The 20226-nt window shown below is 56.6% G+C and overlaps 1 protein-coding gene across 1 annotated transcript; it reads left to right on the top strand.

The window, feature by feature from the left end:
- The first annotated feature begins 8863 nt into the window (after window positions 1–8863).
- LOC124964775 (odorant-binding protein 2b-like) lies at window positions 8864–11333 on the top strand. Its single transcript, XM_047525438.1, has 6 exons — window positions 8864–8956; window positions 9472–9608; window positions 9855–9925; window positions 10366–10476; window positions 10976–11077; window positions 11308–11333. Exons 1-6 carry the CDS (start codon window positions 8864–8866, stop codon window positions 11331–11333), a joined length of 540 nt encoding a protein of 179 aa, XP_047381394.1.
- Window positions 11334–20226: the final 8893 nt, after the last annotated feature.

Raw genomic sequence — 20226 nt, 5'->3', positions numbered from 1 at the left:
GGGGTCAGTGTGGTCATGGTCAGTGCAGAGGTGAGCAGGTAGGCCGAGGCAGGATGGCCAGGCAGGCAGGAAGCCGCCCCCCTCCCAGGGGCAGGCGCTCTGGCTGCGAGGCCTCCAGCATGGGCTGCACTCCACTCGGGGGTCCCACCGAACCTCAGTAGGAACCTCAGTAGGAAGCTGTCCACAGGGCCCACTGAGGCCAGTGGGAGGGAGGGCCCCGCGAGGCCCCTGCTTGGGCCACTGCCGGTCGCACAGCAGGAGGGAGAAATGAGAGAAATGGAAGCATCTGGAAGCAGAAGGAGGCCCATCCTCCCAGCCTGCAGTCAGAGGACCCAGCGTGGTGCCGGGTGCACAAGAGAAGGCCAGCTGGGTCCAGCTCCGCCATGCCTTGCAGGCCATGCAGGGTGTGCCTGCAGCGGGAGGCGAGGCATTGGAGGCTGGCACCTCCTTCCCTCCTCTGCTCTGTGTTTCTGTCCCAGGACCTGGACTTGGGCTGCAGAGCTGCCTTGGCTCCTTTTCTTCACTGAATCATGGCCTGTGCCCAGAGGAATGCTTAGCTTATAGAAAGCATGGAGAAAAACATTGAGCACTGTGAGTCAGTGTTCCATTGCTGTGACAAAATACCTGAGAAAAACAACCTAACGGAGCAAAGATTTATTTGCGCTCAGTTTCAGAGGTGTCTGTCCATGGTGGGTTGGCTGCATTGCTTTAGGCCCGAGGTGAGGAGAGCATCAAGGCAGAAGGGAAGCGCACAGGAAGGAAAGCTGCTTACCTCATGGCAGACGGAAGGAGAGGGGAAATGGTTTGGCAGGTACTTTTGAAAAACTGAACAGGTAGCAGTTATACGACCCTGAAATTGCACTTCCCATATTTATCCCTAGAATTGAAAAATGCACGTTTGTGCCCAAACCTGCACGCACATGTTGGTGGCAGCTTTTTTTTGCAATAGCCCCAAAGCAGAACATCAGCCACACGCGAGGCGCCTGGTTCCCCAACCCCACCGGACCTGGAGACACCCTGCTTCGGGTTCAGGTGTCTGGACAGGCGGACAGTGACACAGCCTGGGGCAGTCTGTGCACTCTGCTGGGGGCCTTCCTCCCTCCGTGGCATTGTCCATTTTCTGTCTTTTAAATACTCTGACAGTTCTTCGTGAAATCTAAACACTAGTCTTCTGTCTGATGTGTGGCTTGTGAGTATTTTCTTCTAGCCCATGGCTTGTCCTTCCATCCTCTTCAGAGGGTGTCTAAGTTTGCTGAAGACCATTTTATTGATTTTCCTTTTATTCTTCCATGTCTTCATTGGTGCATTATTGTCGTGCACAGTGGTGGGATTCATTGTTACGTATGTGCACATGCACACAATGCCCAACATCCCAGTGCAATTGGCCAGCATCCCTCCCCCAACCCCGTCTCCCACCTTGTGGTCCCTTCCTCTACTGATTTCCTTTGATTTTCATGAGATCCACCCCATCTTCCTCTTCCTGTCTAGCTTCCAGATATGAGTGAAAACATACGACCCTTGACCTTCCGGTTTGACCTATGTCCCTTAACACGATGGCCTCTAGTTCCACCCATTTCCTGCACATGACATGATTTCTTTCTCTTCTTGGCTGAGTGAAGCTCCAGTGGGCACATGCACCCCATTTTCTTTGTCCCTTCATCCACTGATGGACACCGAGGCAGGGTCCATGGTTTGGCCACTATGAATGGTGCTGCTGTAACACGGGGGAGCATGTGTCACTGTAGCGTGATGACTTTGCTTCCTCAGGACAAATGCCGAGGAGAGGTGCGGCTGGGTCGTGTGGTGGGTCCACGCCGCGTCTTTTGAGAGCCTGCGTCCTGAGTTCCATGTGGTTGAACTAATCTACAGCCCCACCACCAGGGTAAAGGGTCCCTTTTCCTCCGCTCCTCTCCAGCGTTCACCCCTGCTTGCGTCCTGACGACGGCCCTTCTGATGGAGTGAAGTCGCAGCGTAGTTTTGATTTGCGTTCCCTAATTGCTAATGAACTTCTTTTTGAAGGGTCCATTTTGTTCATTTACCCATTTAATTGTGTTATTTGGTTTTTTGGTGCAGAGTTTTTTTAGTTCTTTGTATAATCTGGATATTAGTCCTCTGTCAGAAGAGCAGTTAGCAGTTTTTTTCTCCCATTCTGCAGGTTCTCGCTTCTCATTCCTAATGGTTTCCTTTGCTGTGCAGAAATTTTTTTTAATGTGATGCCATTCCGTTTACTAACTCTGGCATTATTTCCTGAGCCTTACCCGTCCTATTGAGAAAGTCTTTGCCTGCGCCTACAAGCTGGAGTGTCGACCCTACATTTTCTTCTAGGAATGGCACAGTCTCTGGTCTGATTCCAATTCCATTGCGCGTTGACCTGTGCAGGGTGAGAGATGAGGGTCTGTCTCATTATTCTGCATGCAGACGACCAGTTTTCCCAGCACATGAGTTAAGCAGGCCGTCTCTTCTCCAGCATGTTTGCGGCACCCTTGTCAAGGATCAGGTGACTGTATCTGTGTGGGTTTGTCTCTGTGTCTTCTGCTACGTGCCCTTGGTCCTATGTCTGTTTTATGCTGGTTCCAGGGAGTCAGTTACTGTAACGCCTCCAGCAGTGCTTTTTTTGGTTTAGGTTTGCTTTGGCTGTTCTGGATCTTTTATTCTTCCAAATGAATTTTAGGACTGTACTTTTCTAGTTCTCTGAAGAATGTCCTTGGAGTTGGGATGGGGATTTCATTGAATCCGTGTATTGCTTTTGGCAATATGAGCATTTTAACATTGATTCTGCCTATGCATGAACATGGGAGGTCTTTCTGTCTTCTTGTGTTTTCTTCAATTTCTTTCTTTAGCATTCTATGACTTTTAATGTAGAAGTCTTTCACCTTCTTGATTGGATTTATTTCTTGGGTTATTTTATTTTATTTTTTTAGGTCATAGCCAATGGGATTGTTATCCTGATTTCTTTCTCAGCTGGTTCATTATCAGTATATGGAAAAGTCTTTGATGGAGTATGTTGATTTTGTGACCTGCTGCTTTGCTGAGTTTGTCTGTCAGCTGAAGCCGTCTCCTGGTGGAGCTTTTGGATCTCCTAGGTATAGGATTATGTCATCGACAAATGGTAAGGATTTGACGTTTTCCTTTCCCGTTTTTATTCCTTTCATCTCCTACTCTTGCCTAATTTCTCTGGCTAGAATTTCTAGTACTATATTGAATAGGAGTGGTGAGAGTGGACATCCTTGTCTCGTTCCAGATTTTAAAGGAAATGCTTTCAGTTTTTCTCCATTCATTATGATGTTGACTTTGGGTTTTTCATAGATAGGTTTTTTTCATGTTGATAGGGTTCTTCTATCCCAAATATCTTCATGTCTTTATCATGAATGACTGCTGAATTTTTTCAAATACTTTCTCTATCCATTGAGATGTTTATGTGATTTTTGTCCTTAATTCTATTTATGTGGTAAGTTACATTCATTGATTTACATATGTTCAGCCAGCTTGCATCCCTGGGATACAGTCTTCTTAGTATGTTGTTGAATATGATTTGATAATATTTTATGAAGGATTTTTGCCTCTAAGTTTCATCAGGGATGTTGATCTGCACTTTTCTTAGACGTGTCTTTATTTGATTTTGGTATCAGGGTGATACTGGCTTCATGGAATGAATTTGAAAGTGTCCCATTCATTTCTATTTCATGGAATGAATTGAAGAGTATTGGCATTAATTCTTCTTTAAGACTGGGTAGAATTCAGCTGAAAATTCATCTGGTCCTGGGTTTTTCTTTGTTGGATGACTTTTTATTACTGCTTCTATCTCCTTGCTGATTATGGGCCTGTTTAGATTTTCTAAGTTCTTTTGATTCTATTTTGGCAGATTCCATGTGTCTGGAAATGTGTCCATTTCTTTTAGTTTTTCCAGTTTATTGGAGGATAAATTTTCAAAATAGCCCCTACTGATCCTCTAGGTCTCTGTGATGTCTGTGATGGTTTCTCCTTTTTTATATCCGATTTTACTAATTTGGGTTTTCTGTCTTTTTCTTTTGGTTAGTTTGGTTAAGGGTTTATCAATCTTGTGTATCTTTGAAAAGAATAAACTTTGTTTCATTGGATTTTTTTTGTATTTTTTTTTTTCTCTATTTCATTGATCTTAGCTCTGATCCTAATTATTTCATTCCTTATACTGGTTTTGGAATTGGTTTGTTCTTGATTTCAAGGGCCTTGAGTTTGCCACTTGGTCATTTGTTTGGGATCTTTGTGATTTTCTTATGTAGGTACTCCTACCTACAAATTTTCCTCTTGGAACTGCCTTTAATGTGTCCCAGAGGTTCTTGTATGTTGCATCATTATTCTTATTTGATTCTAGGAATTTTTAAATTACCCCCTGATTTTTTCTATCCCCCATTCATCATTCAAAAGTGTATTGTTCAATCTCTGGTTGTTTTTATATTGATGTCTAATTTCATTCCACATGGTCAGATAAGATGCAAGAAATGACATCAAATTTTTTCTAAGATTTGTGTTTTAGCCTAAAATAGGGTCTATTTTGAAGAATATTCCATGAGCAGCTGAGGAGAAAGTGAATTCTATAAGTGTCTATTAAGTCTATTTGATTTTTAACATTTTGGAGGTCTGAAGAGTCTTTATTGAGTTTAAGTCTGGATGACCTATCACCAGTGTGAGAAAGGTGTATTGAAGTCATCCAGTATTATTGTACTGAGGTCTATCTGAGTCTTTAAGTCAAGTAGTATCTGTTTGTTTTGTAATTAGGTGCACCACTGTGAGGAGCATAAGTATTTACTATTATTATATCTTCTCGGATTATTCCATTTATCACTATGATGTGAACTTCTTTGTCTCTTCTGATTAATTTGGCTTAGAGTCTGCTTCGGTAGATATGAGGGTAGTCACCCCTGCTTTTGCTCAGTTCCCATTTGCGTGGTATGTGAATTTTCATCCTTTCATTTTCAGCCTGTGATTGTCTTTTTCTGTGTGGCAAGTCTCTTGCAAACAGCTTGTAGTTGGGTCTTATTCTTTTTGGTGTTCTTTTGGATTGCTGGGTTTTTTTGTGTGGGACTATGTATGATTACATGGTCTCTCTCTGGCTCTGTTAGTTTACATTATTCTAAAGTCTATTTTATCTACTATTAAACCAATACTTCTCCTTCTTTGATTAATGTTCACATGTTAAGTCTCTTTACACAATTCTATTTCCAACCTGCTCTGTGATTAAACTTGAAGCAAGTTTCTGGCAAACGGCATATATTTTATTACAGTTTTAATCCATGCTGCCAGTCACTGTTTTCTAATTAGTCGATCGGAATGCTTAGGCCCTTCACATTTCATGTGATTATTAATGTGTGAGGGCTCGTCTTGTGATTCTAGGGCTGCTTTAACAAGGACCACAACCTAGGTGGTTTAAAACACAGACACTGTTCTCTCACGGTTCTAGAGGCCAGAGGCCTGAGATCGAGAGAGAGATGGAAGGTGGGAAATGCAGGGAAAGGTGTGTTGCCGAGGAAGGTTCCACTGTGGTGAATTGTGACTCCGTGCTCCTGAGGGTCCTCCGAGAATCAGTGGAACCAGATCACCGTGTCCCACTGGCAGGGCAGAGAACGTGCCGTCCAGTCACTGAGTAACGACGCCTTTGCTGAGCGTGCTACCTCCCTGCACATCTGGGTTTCACCGTGTGTCAGGGGAACACAGAAGATGAGATGCAGACAATCGAGGTGGACACTGTGAGGCTGTCAGGGTGTCCAGGACTGTCCACAGCGTTCGGGCTGAGAGGGCTGGTTGTAGGAACCGTAGCCAAGCCCACCCCTGGCCCTGCGCTGACCACTCATGCTATACCTCAAGCCCGACTGTAACCGGAGGCTTCAGGCTGGTGGCGGCACCGGTTCTAAACTAATTAAGATAGTGGAACAAACTCCAGTCCCCGTGGCCGGACTGATCTCCAGGCTTACTGGACATTCACCTCAACGCCCTCCTGTCCCTCTAGATGCATCTCGATCCCAGCTGACCAGCCCCCTGGTCTGATGCTCTTGATCCATGAGCCTTGTGTTGGACTCCCTGTTGTTCTGCGGCTCATCCTTTCCTCAGTAGAAGGAGGTGAGATGGTCGGTTCCCCAGAGGACTTGGCCCTAGGTCTACTGTGGGTGACTGGAGGGAGGAGGGAGCATGGCCATCAAAATCTTATCCCCAAAGGTTGAGTGAAGTCCAGACACTGGCCACTTCAGTGAGGCACCTAGGAATCGGCAGCCCTGGGAAGCTGTGACCACCCTGGGGTTCAAAGGCCAGGCTAGTGAGGGATGTCACAGACGTGGTGGGAGCTGGGAGTGGCAGGGCGACAGCATGTGACACCCGAGGGCAGGCAGGCAGCAGAGAAATGCCTCAGCCACGGAGCACGGGGACAGCCCTCCCCCTGCCCTGCTGACTCCTGTGGTGACTCCGTGGGTGACCCCACCCCCTGCCCTACTCTCCTGGCAGCACCTACCCTGAGCTGACCTCCACCTCCTGCCCCACCTGCTGTCCATGACCGTTGAACTCAGCCAGCAGCTCAGAAGATGGGGTTGGAGAACTCAGTAGAGTTCAGCTTGCTGGGACATGGGGCACGGTGGGTGACTGGCGGGAGGCCCATGGAGGGCTCCAATGGCATGAAGCTCAGGATGGGAGGTGATGACCCTGTGCTGCCAGTCATCTGTGCATGGTGATGACCCTGTGCTGTCAATCATCTGTGCCTGGTGATGACCCTGTGCTGTCAATCATCTGTGCCTGGTGATGACCCTGTGCTGTCAATCATCTGTGCATGGTGATGACCCTGTGCTGTCAGTCATCTGTGCATGGCAATGACCCTGTGCTGTCAATCATCTGCACATTTTGTCCTCTGGATGGTGTCCACCATGAGTTGACCCTAACCTCCTGCCATCCCATCTCATGACAGCATTTATTATCAATAAACCTTGACCTCCTGCCTTTTGTCGTGTCTGGCATGGGTTGACCCCAACCCTCTGTCGTACCTTCTGTCCACAATAGGATGACCCCAACTTCCTGCCCGCCACTGTCCACAACCACTTGAATGTAACCCTGTGTAAGAAGAACCCTCTGGAAGAGAACTCAGTGGAATCCAGCCCCCGGGACACGGCAGGCGACTGCAGGAGGCCCCTGGGATTTGTAGTGGCAGCCCTGTGCTGTCAATCATCCGAGCATGTCCTTCCCTGACTTTTCAAGACTGAAAATACATGTCCATGTCACACGTAGATCCAAGGATCACACACAAGGTGTCGAGGGTGTGGTCGAAAGAACAAGGGACAGAGAACCTCCCCCCTCCCCGTCTGGGGTGGCCAGCTGCTCACTGGTCTCTGGTCCTAAAGGGCATGGGCCCCGCCCTCCCCAGCCCTGGGAGGACAGGCTTCCTGCTCAGCAGCACCTTCTGAGCTGGGGTCAATCCTGGCTCATGCCAGCACTCAGGACACCCCAGGGGTTATTAGAGAGTGCTTATTAGTATTGTTTAGCCAGCACCCGGGCCAGAGGGGCACAAAGATGCCATTGTGGGTCCAGCACCTGATTCCAGGCTGAGGCCAGCAGGGACCTGGACAGGTACCCAGGCCTAGGAACGGTGGGGTCTGGAGGGGAGGGTGAAGCTCTAGCTCCGGGGTGGGGGACAGCTGGGCAAGGGAGCAGAGCAGCATCCAGGGGGGCTCAGGACAAACTCTGAGCAAGGTGGGCACCTGGCCTCCTTGTGCCTCTCCCACGATTAATCCAGAGGGAACCAGGCTGTCCTGGGGGCCTGGGGGTGGTCGAAGGTGACAGGGAGGGGAGAGCCTTCGGGAGCCGGGGGCTCTGAGGACTGAGGTGAAGGGGACGCTGCAGGGTGGGCTCCCCCAGACTGTGAGGGCAGCTGGCCTTGAAGCCCACTCCAGGGGAGGCAGCGAGGATCCAACCTCCAGGGAGCCTCGCTGTGCCAGGGAGCAGGGTGCCCATGTCCTCTCAGGGGTCCTCAGACGACCAGAGCAATAGTGGCGAGCGCCCCTTGTTGGAGAAGAGCCCATGAGCCTCGCAGAGGGCGAACCACCCGGGAGACGCGTCTTCATGACCCTGACACGGGCCGGAGCTCCTCCTGCGCCCTGAGAAAGCAGTGACCCACGGAGCCAAGCCCCTGTCCTGGGGACTCCGCTGCCACACAGGAGGTGGGCGAGGGACAGAGAGGGGGGACGAACCAGAGGGTAAGAAGTGCCTGGAGACAGCAGAGCTGGCCTCCTGGCAGAGAATGAGTGGGGTCAGGAGGCCAGGTCACTCCCTAGGGTGGCCTGGGGCCCTTCCGAGGAGGTGAGGGCTAAGCTGACCCTGGTCATGTAATGGTGTCCACGCTCCGGGGCAGCTGCAGGGTGGGGCATCTCTGCAGGAAGGGCAAGGAGCAGGGCTCCCGGGTGGGGAGAGCTGGGGCTCTGGGGTGGCGGGCCAGCCTCGGCTCTGGAGCCCAGCCCTGTCAGCAGCAGGTGGGACGCCAGTCCCTGGGGAAGCCAGGCCCTCCCTCCCTGGTCCCTGGCTGACCCGGGCTCCCAGCCCCACACCCCACGCTCCGTCCCCTCCATGCTGGCTGGGCTGGGAGCAGCACCCTGGGTGGGGCAGGCATTGAATGGCCTGTGTGTCTTTCCTCTCCAGGTGGCACCAAATTGTTAGTCATGGGATCCCAACAACTCCGACCTTGCCCTCGCTGACGGGTGAGGATTTGGCCCTGACAGACAGGCGGAGGCGTGTGGTCTGTGCCACGTACACACAGGACACGGGCCATGGGTACATATAGGGCGTCCTGTGAGGAGCCCCGCAGCCGCGTCCTGACGCCCAGGTGACCTGCCTTGGCCCTGAGCAAAACCTGGAGATGGAGACGCTGTTCCTGAGCATCGTGCTGCTGGGCCTGGTGGCTGCCCTGCAGGCCCAGGACCCCCTGTCCTTCCCCTCAGAGGAGCTAAACGTGAGGCTGGGTGGGCCGGTGGGCAGGGATGGGAAATGCCCTGACCCCTGTCAGTGGGCAGCGGCTGGAGCCTGTGGCAGTGGTCACTGAAGGCCAGCTGACCCTGGGCTCCTGCCCTGGGGCTGTCAGAGGTGCGATTCCCTGTGCTGGCAGGAGACAGGGCCCTTCCTGGGGACAGGGTGGCTCAGGGAGAAGGGTCGGGTCAGGGTCCTGCTGAAGTGACCCTGGACCTGAGTTCCTCTAGGGACAGGGCCCTCGGGAGTGAGGCTCATCCGTTGCCAGGTCCTGGTCCCTGAATAGAACGGCTCCTGGGGGGCAGACCCCTCCACCTCTGGGGGTCCAGGAGCCCCGAGTGCATGTCTTGCCTACTGAGCGCAGGGAGCAGACCGGCGGAGGCCAGCCTGTCTCGGGGGCTCAGCTGGGCTCTGGGTGTCCCCTGGGTGCCAGGTGCCTGTGCGGGAGGTGACGGGGAGAATCTGGGGGGCCGTGGTGTGCTCATGGCTTGACCTCCCCAGATCACAGGGACCTGGTACACAAAAGCCGTGGTGGTCAACACGACCCGGGGACCAGGGTGGAAGAGGCCCAGGAAGGTGCTCCCCATGACGGTGACAGCCCTGGAAGATGGGACCTGGGAGGCCAAGACCACCCTCCTGTGAGTGCAGCCCACTGCAGGGCCCTCGAGCCCCTTGTCCTCCCCTCCCCCTTCCACATTTTGGGGGTCGTCAACAGTAAGTCCCCTGACTTTGATGGGACCGAGTCCAGGCAGCATCCTAAGGCTTAGGCAGGGCTGGGGTGGGATGCTCAGTGTCACCTGGTCGGGGCTGGCCCAGCAGGGGAGCTGAGCTTGGCTCAGGAGCCGGTCCTGAGAGCAGCTGCCCATGAACCTCCTGTTTTCCAGGATTAATGGTCGGTGCCTAGAAAAGAAAATTACACTGCAGAAAACAGAGGAGCCGGGCAGATACAGAGCCTGTGAGTCCTCCTGCCCGGGAAGCTTCCAGGTGGCGGGGTCCCTGTCCCCTCCCAGGAGGGGCTGCCTCTCCTTCCCAGGGGCCTTGTGCCTCTGACCCCAGACACCAGGTGTCACACGCTGTCCCCAGCAGGGACTGACTGGGCAGTAGTTCCCTCTGGGTGGCCCTAGCTCTTGACCTTTGGTAAACTGAGGCCTGGAGATCCTGGACATGGGGCAGGGCAGCTGCCCAGGGCAGCTGCCCAGGCCAGGGCCAAGCCCACCCTCCAGGTCCTCCAGCCTCCAGCATCTGGACTCCACAGCTGGCTGGTACCTTCCCTGGCTGGGGCAGCAGGGCTCCCGGGTGACAGGTGACAGTTGAGGCTCTTCCTCAACGTGGTCTCCAGGGTATTTTAAACAGGTGTGAGGACACTAAAGAGCTGCTTCCTCTGTCCAGCCTCAGTCCACCGCAAGGGGTTCGTATTCGTAGAGGAGCTGCCTGAGCAGGAGCACTACATCTTCTACTGCCAAGACCAGGGCCCGGGGGAAACGCCCCGCGTGGCCAAGCTCATGGGTGAGCGTCCCCGGGAGAGCCCCGTCTCCTGCCCACGGTCCCCCTCCCAAAGCTGGAGGAACACAGCCACACCCTGGAACCAGGCACTACAGCCCCTGGGCTGGGCTGACCTGGCGTGCCGGGCACTGTGTGCTGCCCGTGCAGACTGAGCTCTGAAGTGGGAAGGGGTGGGCTGGTGGGACCATCAGGACAGGGGCAGGCGAGGCCCTCAGCTTCCTGACCACTCACAGGGGCTCCAGCCGCTACGGCTGCCACGTGCCCCGGCCCAGTGTTTAGGCCTCAGGAGAGTCAGTTTGAGGGGGAGTGTCCTGCAGAGAGCTTCATGGGCCCCTCCAGGGTCAGGGGACAGCCCTGTGGCTCTAGGACGTGGGGTGCTTCCAGGTCAGGGGCCTGCCTCTGAGGCCTGTCCACTCCAGGGCAAAGCCCTGGATGCCATCAGTGGCCCTGTCCTCACAGCCTGCGTGCCCAGCACCCTCAGCTCACCTGGTCCCTCCCCCAGGGAGGACCCCCGAGGAAAACCTGGAGGCCCTGGAAGAATTTAGGAAATTCACACAGCGCAAGGGACTGTTGGCCAAGGACATCTTCACACCTGAGCTGACAGGTGAGGACTGGGCTCTGCCGTGTCCCTGCAGTGCATCCTCTGTGACCCCCACGTCCCTGCACCTCCAATTCATCTCCAAGTCCCTACATCCCTCTCTGTATCCCCATGAGCCCAGCCCCTCACAGGGACACGGGCCTGCTGGTCTTGGTCATGGGAGGTTGGAGCTGAGGGCGGGACGGTTCTGCACCCTGTCCTGGCGCCTTCTCACCCTGGTTTCCTGTTTTTTGCAGAAACCTGTGTTCCCGAGCAGGAGTAGGGTAAGTGAGCTCTGGGAGGATGCTGGGAAAGCCAGAGTCCTGGGCTCCATCTTCTCTGCCTCCTCCCATCCACCCAAGCAGGGGAGACCCGCCTGGCCAGGCAGGGTGATCCCTCAGGTATTGGACTGAGCACAGTCCCAGGGCGCTTGGCAAGTCCTTTCTTCCACCAGCAAGGGTCAGTCCCATCGTCTCCCACACCCTGGTCCCTGATCCACTCTCCACTCGGCCGTCCACCAAAGACCTGGACGGTCATGGAAGCCTGGGCTGGCTCTTGGCCCAGGGCTGCCCATCAGGTGTCCCCACAGCCTGGGGAAGGAAGGACTTGGACCTGGAGTCTGCCCAGCCTGCAGCCCTGCCCCTGCTCCTCCCCGGAGGGGCCCCTCCTCAGCTCCTCCTCTTGTCCAGGAGCCACCTGGGTCTGCACCCCCTGAGCCCACCCTGTCACTGACAGAGCCTGCACCTGCCCGGAATGCCCTTCCTGCTGGACCACCTCCTCCTGGACCACCCTCCTCCCGACCACCCTCCTCCCGGACCACCCTCCTCCTGACCACCCTCCTCCTGGACCACCCTCCTCCTGACCACCCTCCTCCTGGACCACCCTCCCATGCAGCCACGGTCCCCACCCCCATCCCTCCTGACTCCAAATAAAGACCTTCAGCACCACTCTGGGCTTGGCGTGTCTGAAGGGGCCTGGCGGTGGCTCCCTCTGGCTCTGCTAGGAGGGAGCCATGGGGAACTGGGGAGAGGTGGGGCCCGGCAGGGGTCAGACCCCAAGGCATCTGATGGGCCTGTAGGGCCAGTGCTGTCCTGAGGTCCCCCTCATGGGCCAGTGCCCCGAGTGTCCTGGGAAGATGCTGGGCCCTGTGCAGGAGCATCTGGGAAGTCCCTGGGGTGGGCAGGACTGGGGAGACATCGTGTCAGGACTGCAGATGGAGCACAGGTCCCTGGCAGGGCTCCTGCATCAACATGGGCCTCAAGGGATCCTGAAGGGCGGGACGTGAGCAGCCTCAGCTCAGGGGCAGGTGAGGAGGGATGGTGTCAGCACCTCCCTGGTCACCCCTCAGGCAGACAGAGCCAGGCACAGCCTCCCCTGGTCTGCTCCCTCACCCTGCCCTCCCGTGGATGTCCAGGGCCTGCTCTGTGTGAACACTGGGAACACAGACCACAGGGGGCCATAGTGAGCCAGGAGATGATTCACACAGCCCCAGAAATCACACCACAAGGGACCCGGCTTCCCAGAAGGAGCCTGCAGCACACATGTCTTTCTCTGAGGGGCCTGTGATGGTCAGCCACCTGACCATCACCTCGGTGACCCCTTAGCCCCACTCCCAGGCAGTCCTGTCCTCCTCTTCCCCCCACTTCCTGCCTCTGCCTGGCTCCTGGTGGGGACTGCTGGGTGGCCCTGCAATGCAGCTCCTGCAGGTGCCAGGTGAGCCCGAGCCAGCCTGGACGTGCAGAGGGCAATCAGGCCTGACCCTGCATGAAGCCTCCCACAGCCCAGCCCTGCAGTCAGTTACAGAAGGGTCAGGACCCACGTGAGCAGACAAGAAAACAGAAACGCTTCACCGATCACAGTTGGAAAGGACTTAGGACGCACCTAAGCGAAGGGGCTACTCAGTGGAGAAGGAAGAGACTTGACTGGAAGAAGTGGAAATGCAGGTGTAGAAGTCACCCATGGGACTAAGCCCAGGAGGCGGCATGGGGCCTGTCTCAGGCCTGTCTGTCCAGCCTCCCCGTCCCATCCGCCATGTTGTCCCTTTTCCTGTGACTACAGTGCCTCCCTCCCAACACCCCAACCTGGCCTACAGGTCACCCAGTGCCCCTAGCTGCCTGAGGTGGATGTCCAAGGACAGAAGCCAGGCCAGTCTCCCCTGGGCCCTGGAATTCCACCGAGTAGGGAGCCGCTCGTGCTGCCCAGGAGGACACGGACCCCCCTGACCCATCTCTAGTCTCTGCTCTGGAGCCCCCTACAGCCTTCCCAGGGCGACCTGTCCAGCTCAGCCTCCTCCTCCACCCCTTCCCACACCCCCAGGGTCCCTCTCTGCTCATGTCAGCCAGAACCTGTGCCTGTTCCTCTTGACCTCGGGACCCTCAGAGCCGCCCGACACCCACAGTGTTACAGGGAGCTGTTCCGAACACGGCAGGAAACACCCCCCAAGCCAAAGCGCAAGCAAGTGACCTGCTCTGTGGCTGAGAGCGAGAAGCCCCGGGTGGGAGTGGGAGGCAGGAGCCTGTCCCCCTCCTTTCCAGGTGGCCTCTTAACACGGACACCCAGGGCCTGGAGATGCTGGGGCACATGGGTCCCCTGATGCCGCTGGTCCACCAGCGCCGGGGCAGAGGGCCTGGGCAGAGTCCCTGGGCTCAAGCATCACCACCCCTGGGGCACATTGTTTTACCTCTGTTGCCTCGTCCGTGAAATGAGGCCACAAGTGGCCTCAAGGGCAGTGTGGCTGACACAGCAGCTCCTGCAGCAAAGGCTTCAGGGCCCCCAAGTGGGCAGTACCCAACTCCCGGCAAATCCCATGACAGCAGACATCCCTCTCCTTCCCAGGAGTGACGGGGTCCCTGGGGTCTGAAGAGCCAAGCAAGAACGCTCACCTTAGAGAGGTCCAGAAGGCCTCCAAAGAATGGATTCTAGAGCTCTGGCATGACCCCTCGAGCTCCGGGGGCGGACGCACCCCAAGCAGAGGAGCAGCACGGCAGGGTGCGGGGGTGAGGGAGGGCTCTGGGGTTGGTGCATGTAGCTGCCCACCCTTTGAAGTCAAGAAGTACATGGCGGGGGCTGTTCTGGAGGCTTGGCCACCACGTGGCCCACGACACATACCACACATATGCTCACACACACAAACACTTCATACGCACATAGGTACACATGCACATTGACACGGTGAGGAGCAGAAGGTCTGGGGGTCCTTTTCCAGAAGAGGGCATTCAGTGTTAAATGTAAAACCCTTGGGGACACAGGAAAGGCAGCTGGCAGGGAGGGCGGGATGCACATGACCTGCAGGTAACGGGAGGGTAAAGATGCACGGCCCCTTGACAGACAGGAGGGGCCCCCGACCAGCAGAGACAACTGCCTACGTGCCAAAGGCACTCCCTCCAAGGGGACTGTCCCGCCACAGAGAACAGAGGGAGGTGGGGACAACTGAAGTACAGCCCAGTAGGAGACATTAAGACCTAGGTGACGACGGGGTCCCACAGTACTCAGCCTATGAGGAACCAGGGGACCTTGTGCTCTCGGGGATAAAATGCAGGTTCTAAGGGCCCTGGCAGTGCTGGCTCTCCAGACACCTGATCTCGCGAGACCGTCAGTAAAGCCTGGATTTTGCCCTCTCAAGCACAGGGTTTGGACAGATGAGTGTGTTTCTCACACACGTACACACACACACACACACACACACACACACGCACGCACAGACACACACAGAGAAACACATGCACAGACACAAGCCTTAGACATGTACACCCATGCAGAGATGGAGATACACACATGGGAACAGCCGTACACAAGCATGTGCACGTTCACAGACACACCCACGCGCAGTCACACCCATTCAGACACACAAGCACGCCCATACGCAGGCACGGGAGCAAGACCTTGCGGGAGCTCTTTGGTGCTGGGCAAAAGAGAACAGGGCAAAGGAGAGGCGCGGAGCAGAGAGCAGGCAGGACGTGGCAGTGGCCTGTCCCCTGAGCCTGGCGCAGGGAACCTCTGTCTGGGAGGAGGTGGGCTTGGGGGCTTCCAGAGGCCGAGCTGGCAGCTGATGGGGCAGGAGCAGGGGGAGAGAGCCAGCAAGGTCTCCAGGGCGCTGGGGTGCAGGTGGAAGACAGGGCGTTGTGGGGAAAGAGCAGCTCGGCTCCCAGGGGCCGGGGCTGCGGGGTGTCATCGCCCAGCCAGGGGAGGCGTGTGGGGAGGGGCTGGATGCCGAGCTGGAGCTCAGGGTTGGGGACAGATGGGGAGGTACAGAACCTGCTGTTGGTGGGAACTGGGCCTGGCCTGGGCCAGAGACCCCGCGGAGTGCATGGGGACCGGGGTGGGCAGGCGCCCAGGGAGGGAGGCACAGGGGCCTTGCTGCTGTCCTCCGGGCTCCAATTCCCAGCGGTCACTTCCCCTCTGACAACAGTCTCCCTCTGGATGGCTTCCTCAGAATGGCTCAAGTGACGTCAGTCACGCTGGCTAATTACACAAATTAGCTCCGTACTGTCCTTTCACCTCTGTCCAAACAAAACAGCGCCATCAGCCCTGTGGCTCTGGAGCCTCAGAGCAGGTGAGGCGGGCGGGTCCTGCCTCCTGGGCAGCCCAGCCCGGGATAAACGGTGGCTGGCAGCAGGAGCGCAGAGGAGACCTGGAGACCATGCGGCTGCTCCTGCTGACCGTGGGGCTGAGCCTGCTCTCTGCGGTGCGAGCCCAGGAGGAGAGCCATGACGTGGTCACTCCTGCCCACCCTCAGAAGGTGAGAGCTCGGGGAGGCTGGTTGAGGGACCTGGAGGTCTGAGGTCAGGTACCCAGACCCGTCTTAGTCCTGTTGATCAGAGCCATGGGCAAGGTCACCTGGTGCCCTCACTGGTGAGGCCCAGCCATGGGGTGCCCAGCTGTGCCCATGTCCACTCCCTGCAGGCTGGTGCAGTGTCTTCCTGCCCAGGGTCCCCTGACCTTGGGGTCTCCCAGCCTGCTCCCGAGGCCCCCTGGGCTGGCTGTGTGTCTGTCTGACTTCATTTCTGCTCGTCCATCACTGCTTGGAAGGCACTTGGCCTATTTCGGGCCTTGATGTAAACGTGAGGCCCCTATTAAAATGTCACATTTCACCACCAAACACGTTACAGACTTCAGAAATCCACAGCACTGTGGGGCGACAGCGTCCACCAAAGTCCTGGTGAGGCCCTGCCTTGATCCCAACCCTCAGGGTTCTTCACAGCCTCCCTCCTGAGACCCCTGTTCCTCTCGTTGGCTCATATAACCCGGTCACATGGACACCCAGGCCATGAAGCAGGGCCCTGGGTTCCCACACTTCCTCACCCACTGCACCTCCTACCCCACCACGCACCGGGAGCTGGTCAGCTGCCAGTCACAGTCTTGTCCACCCCGTCTGGGGACCTGAGTGCCTTCTCTTTGCCTCTCCCTGGTGAACACTGGTGTCTGGGTCCTCCCTTTCCTCCGCCAGGGAGCAGGGCTCCTTCGATCCTGTAGTCCTCAGGCTCTGGGCCCATGGATGCCTCACCTCTGGCCTAGGAGATTCCTGAAGCAAGTATAGTGAGCCCAGGAGTCCCAGAGAGGAGGCAGAAGCTGGGGCTGGGAAAACAGGTCCTGGTGGTTGGTCCACTGAGCCCCAGGGACACTTCCCTGCCATGTGTGCGTGTCATCAGTACGAAAGTGCCTTGGGCAAAGGGCTTGGCGACAGCGAGGGTCAGAGGATGTGGGGCGCTCTGTGGTGCCTGGAAAAACGCAGGTCTCGCCACACGATCAGGATTCCACCCCAGGATTGGGGACATAGCTCAGTTGGTAGAGTGTTTGCCTTGCAAGCAGAAGGCCCTGGGTTTAAATCCCCAGCACCACAAAAAAAAAAAAAGATTCCACTCCATGTTGCTTGATCATTTAGTAAAAGGATGGATGGATGGATGGATGGTTGGATAGGTGTGTGGGTAGATGTGTGGACTTAGGGATAACGGGTGAACAGGTGATGGCCAGGTGGAGGATGGATAGACGAATAATGGATGGGTGGATGGATAATGGGTGGATAATGGATGGAAAGATGGATGGATGGCTGAGTGGAGGAGTAAATAGATGAGTGCTGTGGTGGATAATGGATATATGTGTGGAAGAAAAGGCGAATGAATGGAAGTGTGACATATGGATGGCGGGTGGTTTGAAGGGTGAATGGAAGAGGTAGATGGGTGGATGGTGAATGAGTGCAGGGGTGGGTGGAGGTGGAAGGTGAATGGATGACTGGCTGGATGGATGGAGGGATGGGTGATGACGAACAGCTGGATAACAAATAGCGGGTGGGTGGGTGTGCTGGTGGGTGGAGGGATGGAGGGATGGAGGGACATGTCAGGCCAGGATCAACAAGAGACACATGTGGATGCCTCTAAGCCTTCAGAGTCGAGCCCTCCTCACCATCACCAGGAGCTCCGTGCCCATATGCTCCTTCCTCCCTTTCAGCTGCGGCTCAGTGAGGGCCCAGTTCTGACCAGTCTGGAGCCTCTCGTGTTCTCCTCCTGGTTGCCCACAAGCCCACTTCCTTTGGGCAGCAGGGTAGTGGCAGCTCCTGTGGGAATTTCACAGCAATGTTCCCACTGGTGTCAACTTCCTCTGCTGGCCACCTGGGAAGGCTGGGGACAGCTTGCCGAAGCTTCCCTGCACTGAGAGAGGAGAACTTCCTTTCCAGACCCTTCTGTTTGCCTCCGGGGTCTTCTCTCGCCTGTCAGATCTCTTCCCCTAACTCCTGCCAAATGTCCCCGCTCTTTCCTTGTGCTGTGCTCCTCTGCTCAGGCACTGGCCAGTGCGGACACTTCTCTGCTCAGCTCCTCCTTCCTTGCCTCTCCTTCATTCCCCCGACCCCAGCACTAATTGCAGACATCTCCCCCACCCCCGCCAGCTTTTAGGAAAGTGGTATATAATCCGCTGGGCTGGGACCATCCCCATCCCCAGGGAAAAGCGGCTGGAGCCCCTGCCTCCCTTCAACTTTGTGCTGAACCACAACGGGAAGCTGGAGTTCAGAATGCACATCCGGTGAGTGGCCTTTCCCCTCCTCAAGCCACGGCTCTCTAACTGGCCTCTAGACTCAGGCTTCACCCCGCCTGCAATCTAGAAGTGGGCGACAGCCCTGTGAGGTTGGTTTCAACTTCCGTCCTTTGTGTGGTGGTCACGAGGACGGGGGTGACCGGAGGGAAGGGTGTCCTGGCTGCTGCTCTGGGAGGGTTGAGGTGCGGGCACTGCAGAGGCCCAGCCCTGCGGGTGGGGCTTAATGCTTCTCCAAAGAGTTAGGAAGGGCCAGCTGGAATCCACTTCACGCTGGCTGCCGCAGAGGCAGACAGGGACCTCGGAGGCGTCTTCTCCGTAGGACGCGCGGCCAGTGCCACCCTCTCACCCACCTGCAGGCCCAGTGGTGCGAAGAGCGGGAGAGGCTGTCCCACGCCTCCCGTGGCGGCTCACAGCCCACCCAGGGTCCTGCCCGACCTCGTCCACAAGCCAAGCTGCGCTCCTGTCTAGCAATTCTGAAAGTCCTCACTGAGGGCTCCAGGGCGGGCGAGCCGGCCATTGACCGTGTGCAGTGTTGGTGTAGGTGGTCCAGAGTTCAGGAGGCACAAGGCTCAGGGAAGGGGCCCTGAACATTCTGCAGCCCGAGCCGCACTCCAGGGCTGAGTCCTGCGGGAGAGCTTGCACGCTGGCTGCAGGCCCCGACCCAGTGTCCGTGTCGGGGTGTGCACGGGGCATGTGGGGAGGCTGTGGGATCACGAGCCCTCAGAGGTGGTGGTGGCAGGGTGGGAGGTGGCAGCAGAAGCGAGGCGGGCTAGAGTGGCACGGAACCACACTCTGGTTTTAGCACATACAGGTCAGAACCCAGGCCAGGTCCTTGGTGCCTCGGAGGGACTGAGGGGGCAGTTGGAGCCACTTCCTGGGCTCCTGGGGGCAGGGCAGACATCTGGAGGAGCAGCAGGGAGCCTTAGGGAGAAGCCCAGGCTGGCTCAGCGCCCTGGCTCTCCCATCACCAGACGGGGCCCACAGCTGCCTCTGTCTTCCAGCAAGCCGAGCGGGTGCCAACTGCTCAAGCTGCCCTTTGCCACATCATACGCCCCGGGGAACTACACCACCTGTAAGTGTCCCTTGTGGCCTTGCAGGCTGGGGCAGGCTGGGTTTCCCATGCGATCCACTCAGCTCTCACTGTCCCTGGGAACCTGACTCCTGCTCCGGGAGGAGCTTCCACTTTCAGTGCCAAGTCCCCAGCCATCCCAGCGGGTCCCAAATGCTGGTGAGATGCTCTTACCTTCTCCAAGTCCCAGGGCTAACTTTCCCCGAATCTCCCAGATCCCAGATCCCTCCTGACATCTGAGTCCCCTCCCCGCCTCTTCCAGGCACCGAGACACCTCCCTTGAGGCCCTAGACCCCAGAAATCCAAACCCTCCCTGACCCGTGTCCTTCCAGGGTGGAAACACCTGATCTTCATCTGGCTGCTCACGCCCAGGAGCTACGGGGTCGCCTACTTCGAAGACAAGATGAATAACCAGGAAGTAAACATGATGATGCTCTTCAGTACGCGCCCGTTCATGCACCCGGTGTGCCTGCGGCGCGCGCCTATGGGCCGTGTGCCTGTAGGCACGTTGAGGTCATGTGTGCGTGCATGTGTGGGTGCCTGCCGTGTTCGTCCACGCTACCCACTGCTCATGGTCACTTCCAACTGGCCCAGGCCATCGGTCCAACGTTCCGTCCTCCTCCTTCAGCCTGCCCCCTCCACCCCGGCCTCAGCTTACACAAGTGGCAATCCCATGTCTCTGCCCCCTGCGCTCTGCTCCTTCCAGGGCCCTGGCCAGGGGAAGATCCCAGTGTGGGAAGACAGGTCCTGGTCTGAGACAGGGAGAAACCCGAGTGGGCGAGGGCGCTTCCCGTTCAGAGGGTGACCGAAGGAGGAGCGAGGCCTCTCTGCCCTCCAGGCCCCTGGGAGTTGTCAGTGCCCAGTGTGCCAGAAAGTGCCCCAGCCCCTGTCCCCACCCCCACGTGGAGGGGCCCCACCTTCCAGGCCCACCCTCACCCCCTCCCTGCAGGCCGCACCCTGGATGAAGACCCGGAGGCTCTGAGTCTGTTCGAGGAGTTTGTGAAGAGGAAAGGTCTGAAAGAAGACATCGTCACCCCTCCGCAGGCTGGTAACCAGGGCTCTCCTCTCTCCTTCCTTCACC

The sequence above is a fragment of the Sciurus carolinensis genome, chromosome 14 (genome assembly GCF_902686445.1).
Source record: "Sciurus carolinensis chromosome 14, mSciCar1.2, whole genome shotgun sequence".
NCBI classification, from domain to species: domain Eukaryota; kingdom Metazoa; phylum Chordata; class Mammalia; order Rodentia; family Sciuridae; genus Sciurus; species Sciurus carolinensis.
Note: the sequence above shows the minus strand (reverse complement) of the source record. Positions and strands in the feature narration are given on the sequence as shown.

Bases quoted from the DNA above. Each gene is read 5' to 3' on its own strand.
- LOC124964775 (XM_047525438.1), top strand. From the start codon at position 8,864: ATGGAGACGCTGTTCCTGAGCATCGTGCTGCTGGGCCTGGTGGCTGCC. The intron at 9,609-9,854 runs GTGAGTGCAGCC...CCTGTTTTCCAG, and splicing joins GAGGCCAAGACCACCCTCCT to GATTAATGGTCGGTGCCTAG. The intron at 11,078-11,307 runs GTGAGGACTGGG...TGTTTTTTGCAG, and splicing joins CTTCACACCTGAGCTGACAG to AAACCTGTGTTCCCGAGCAG.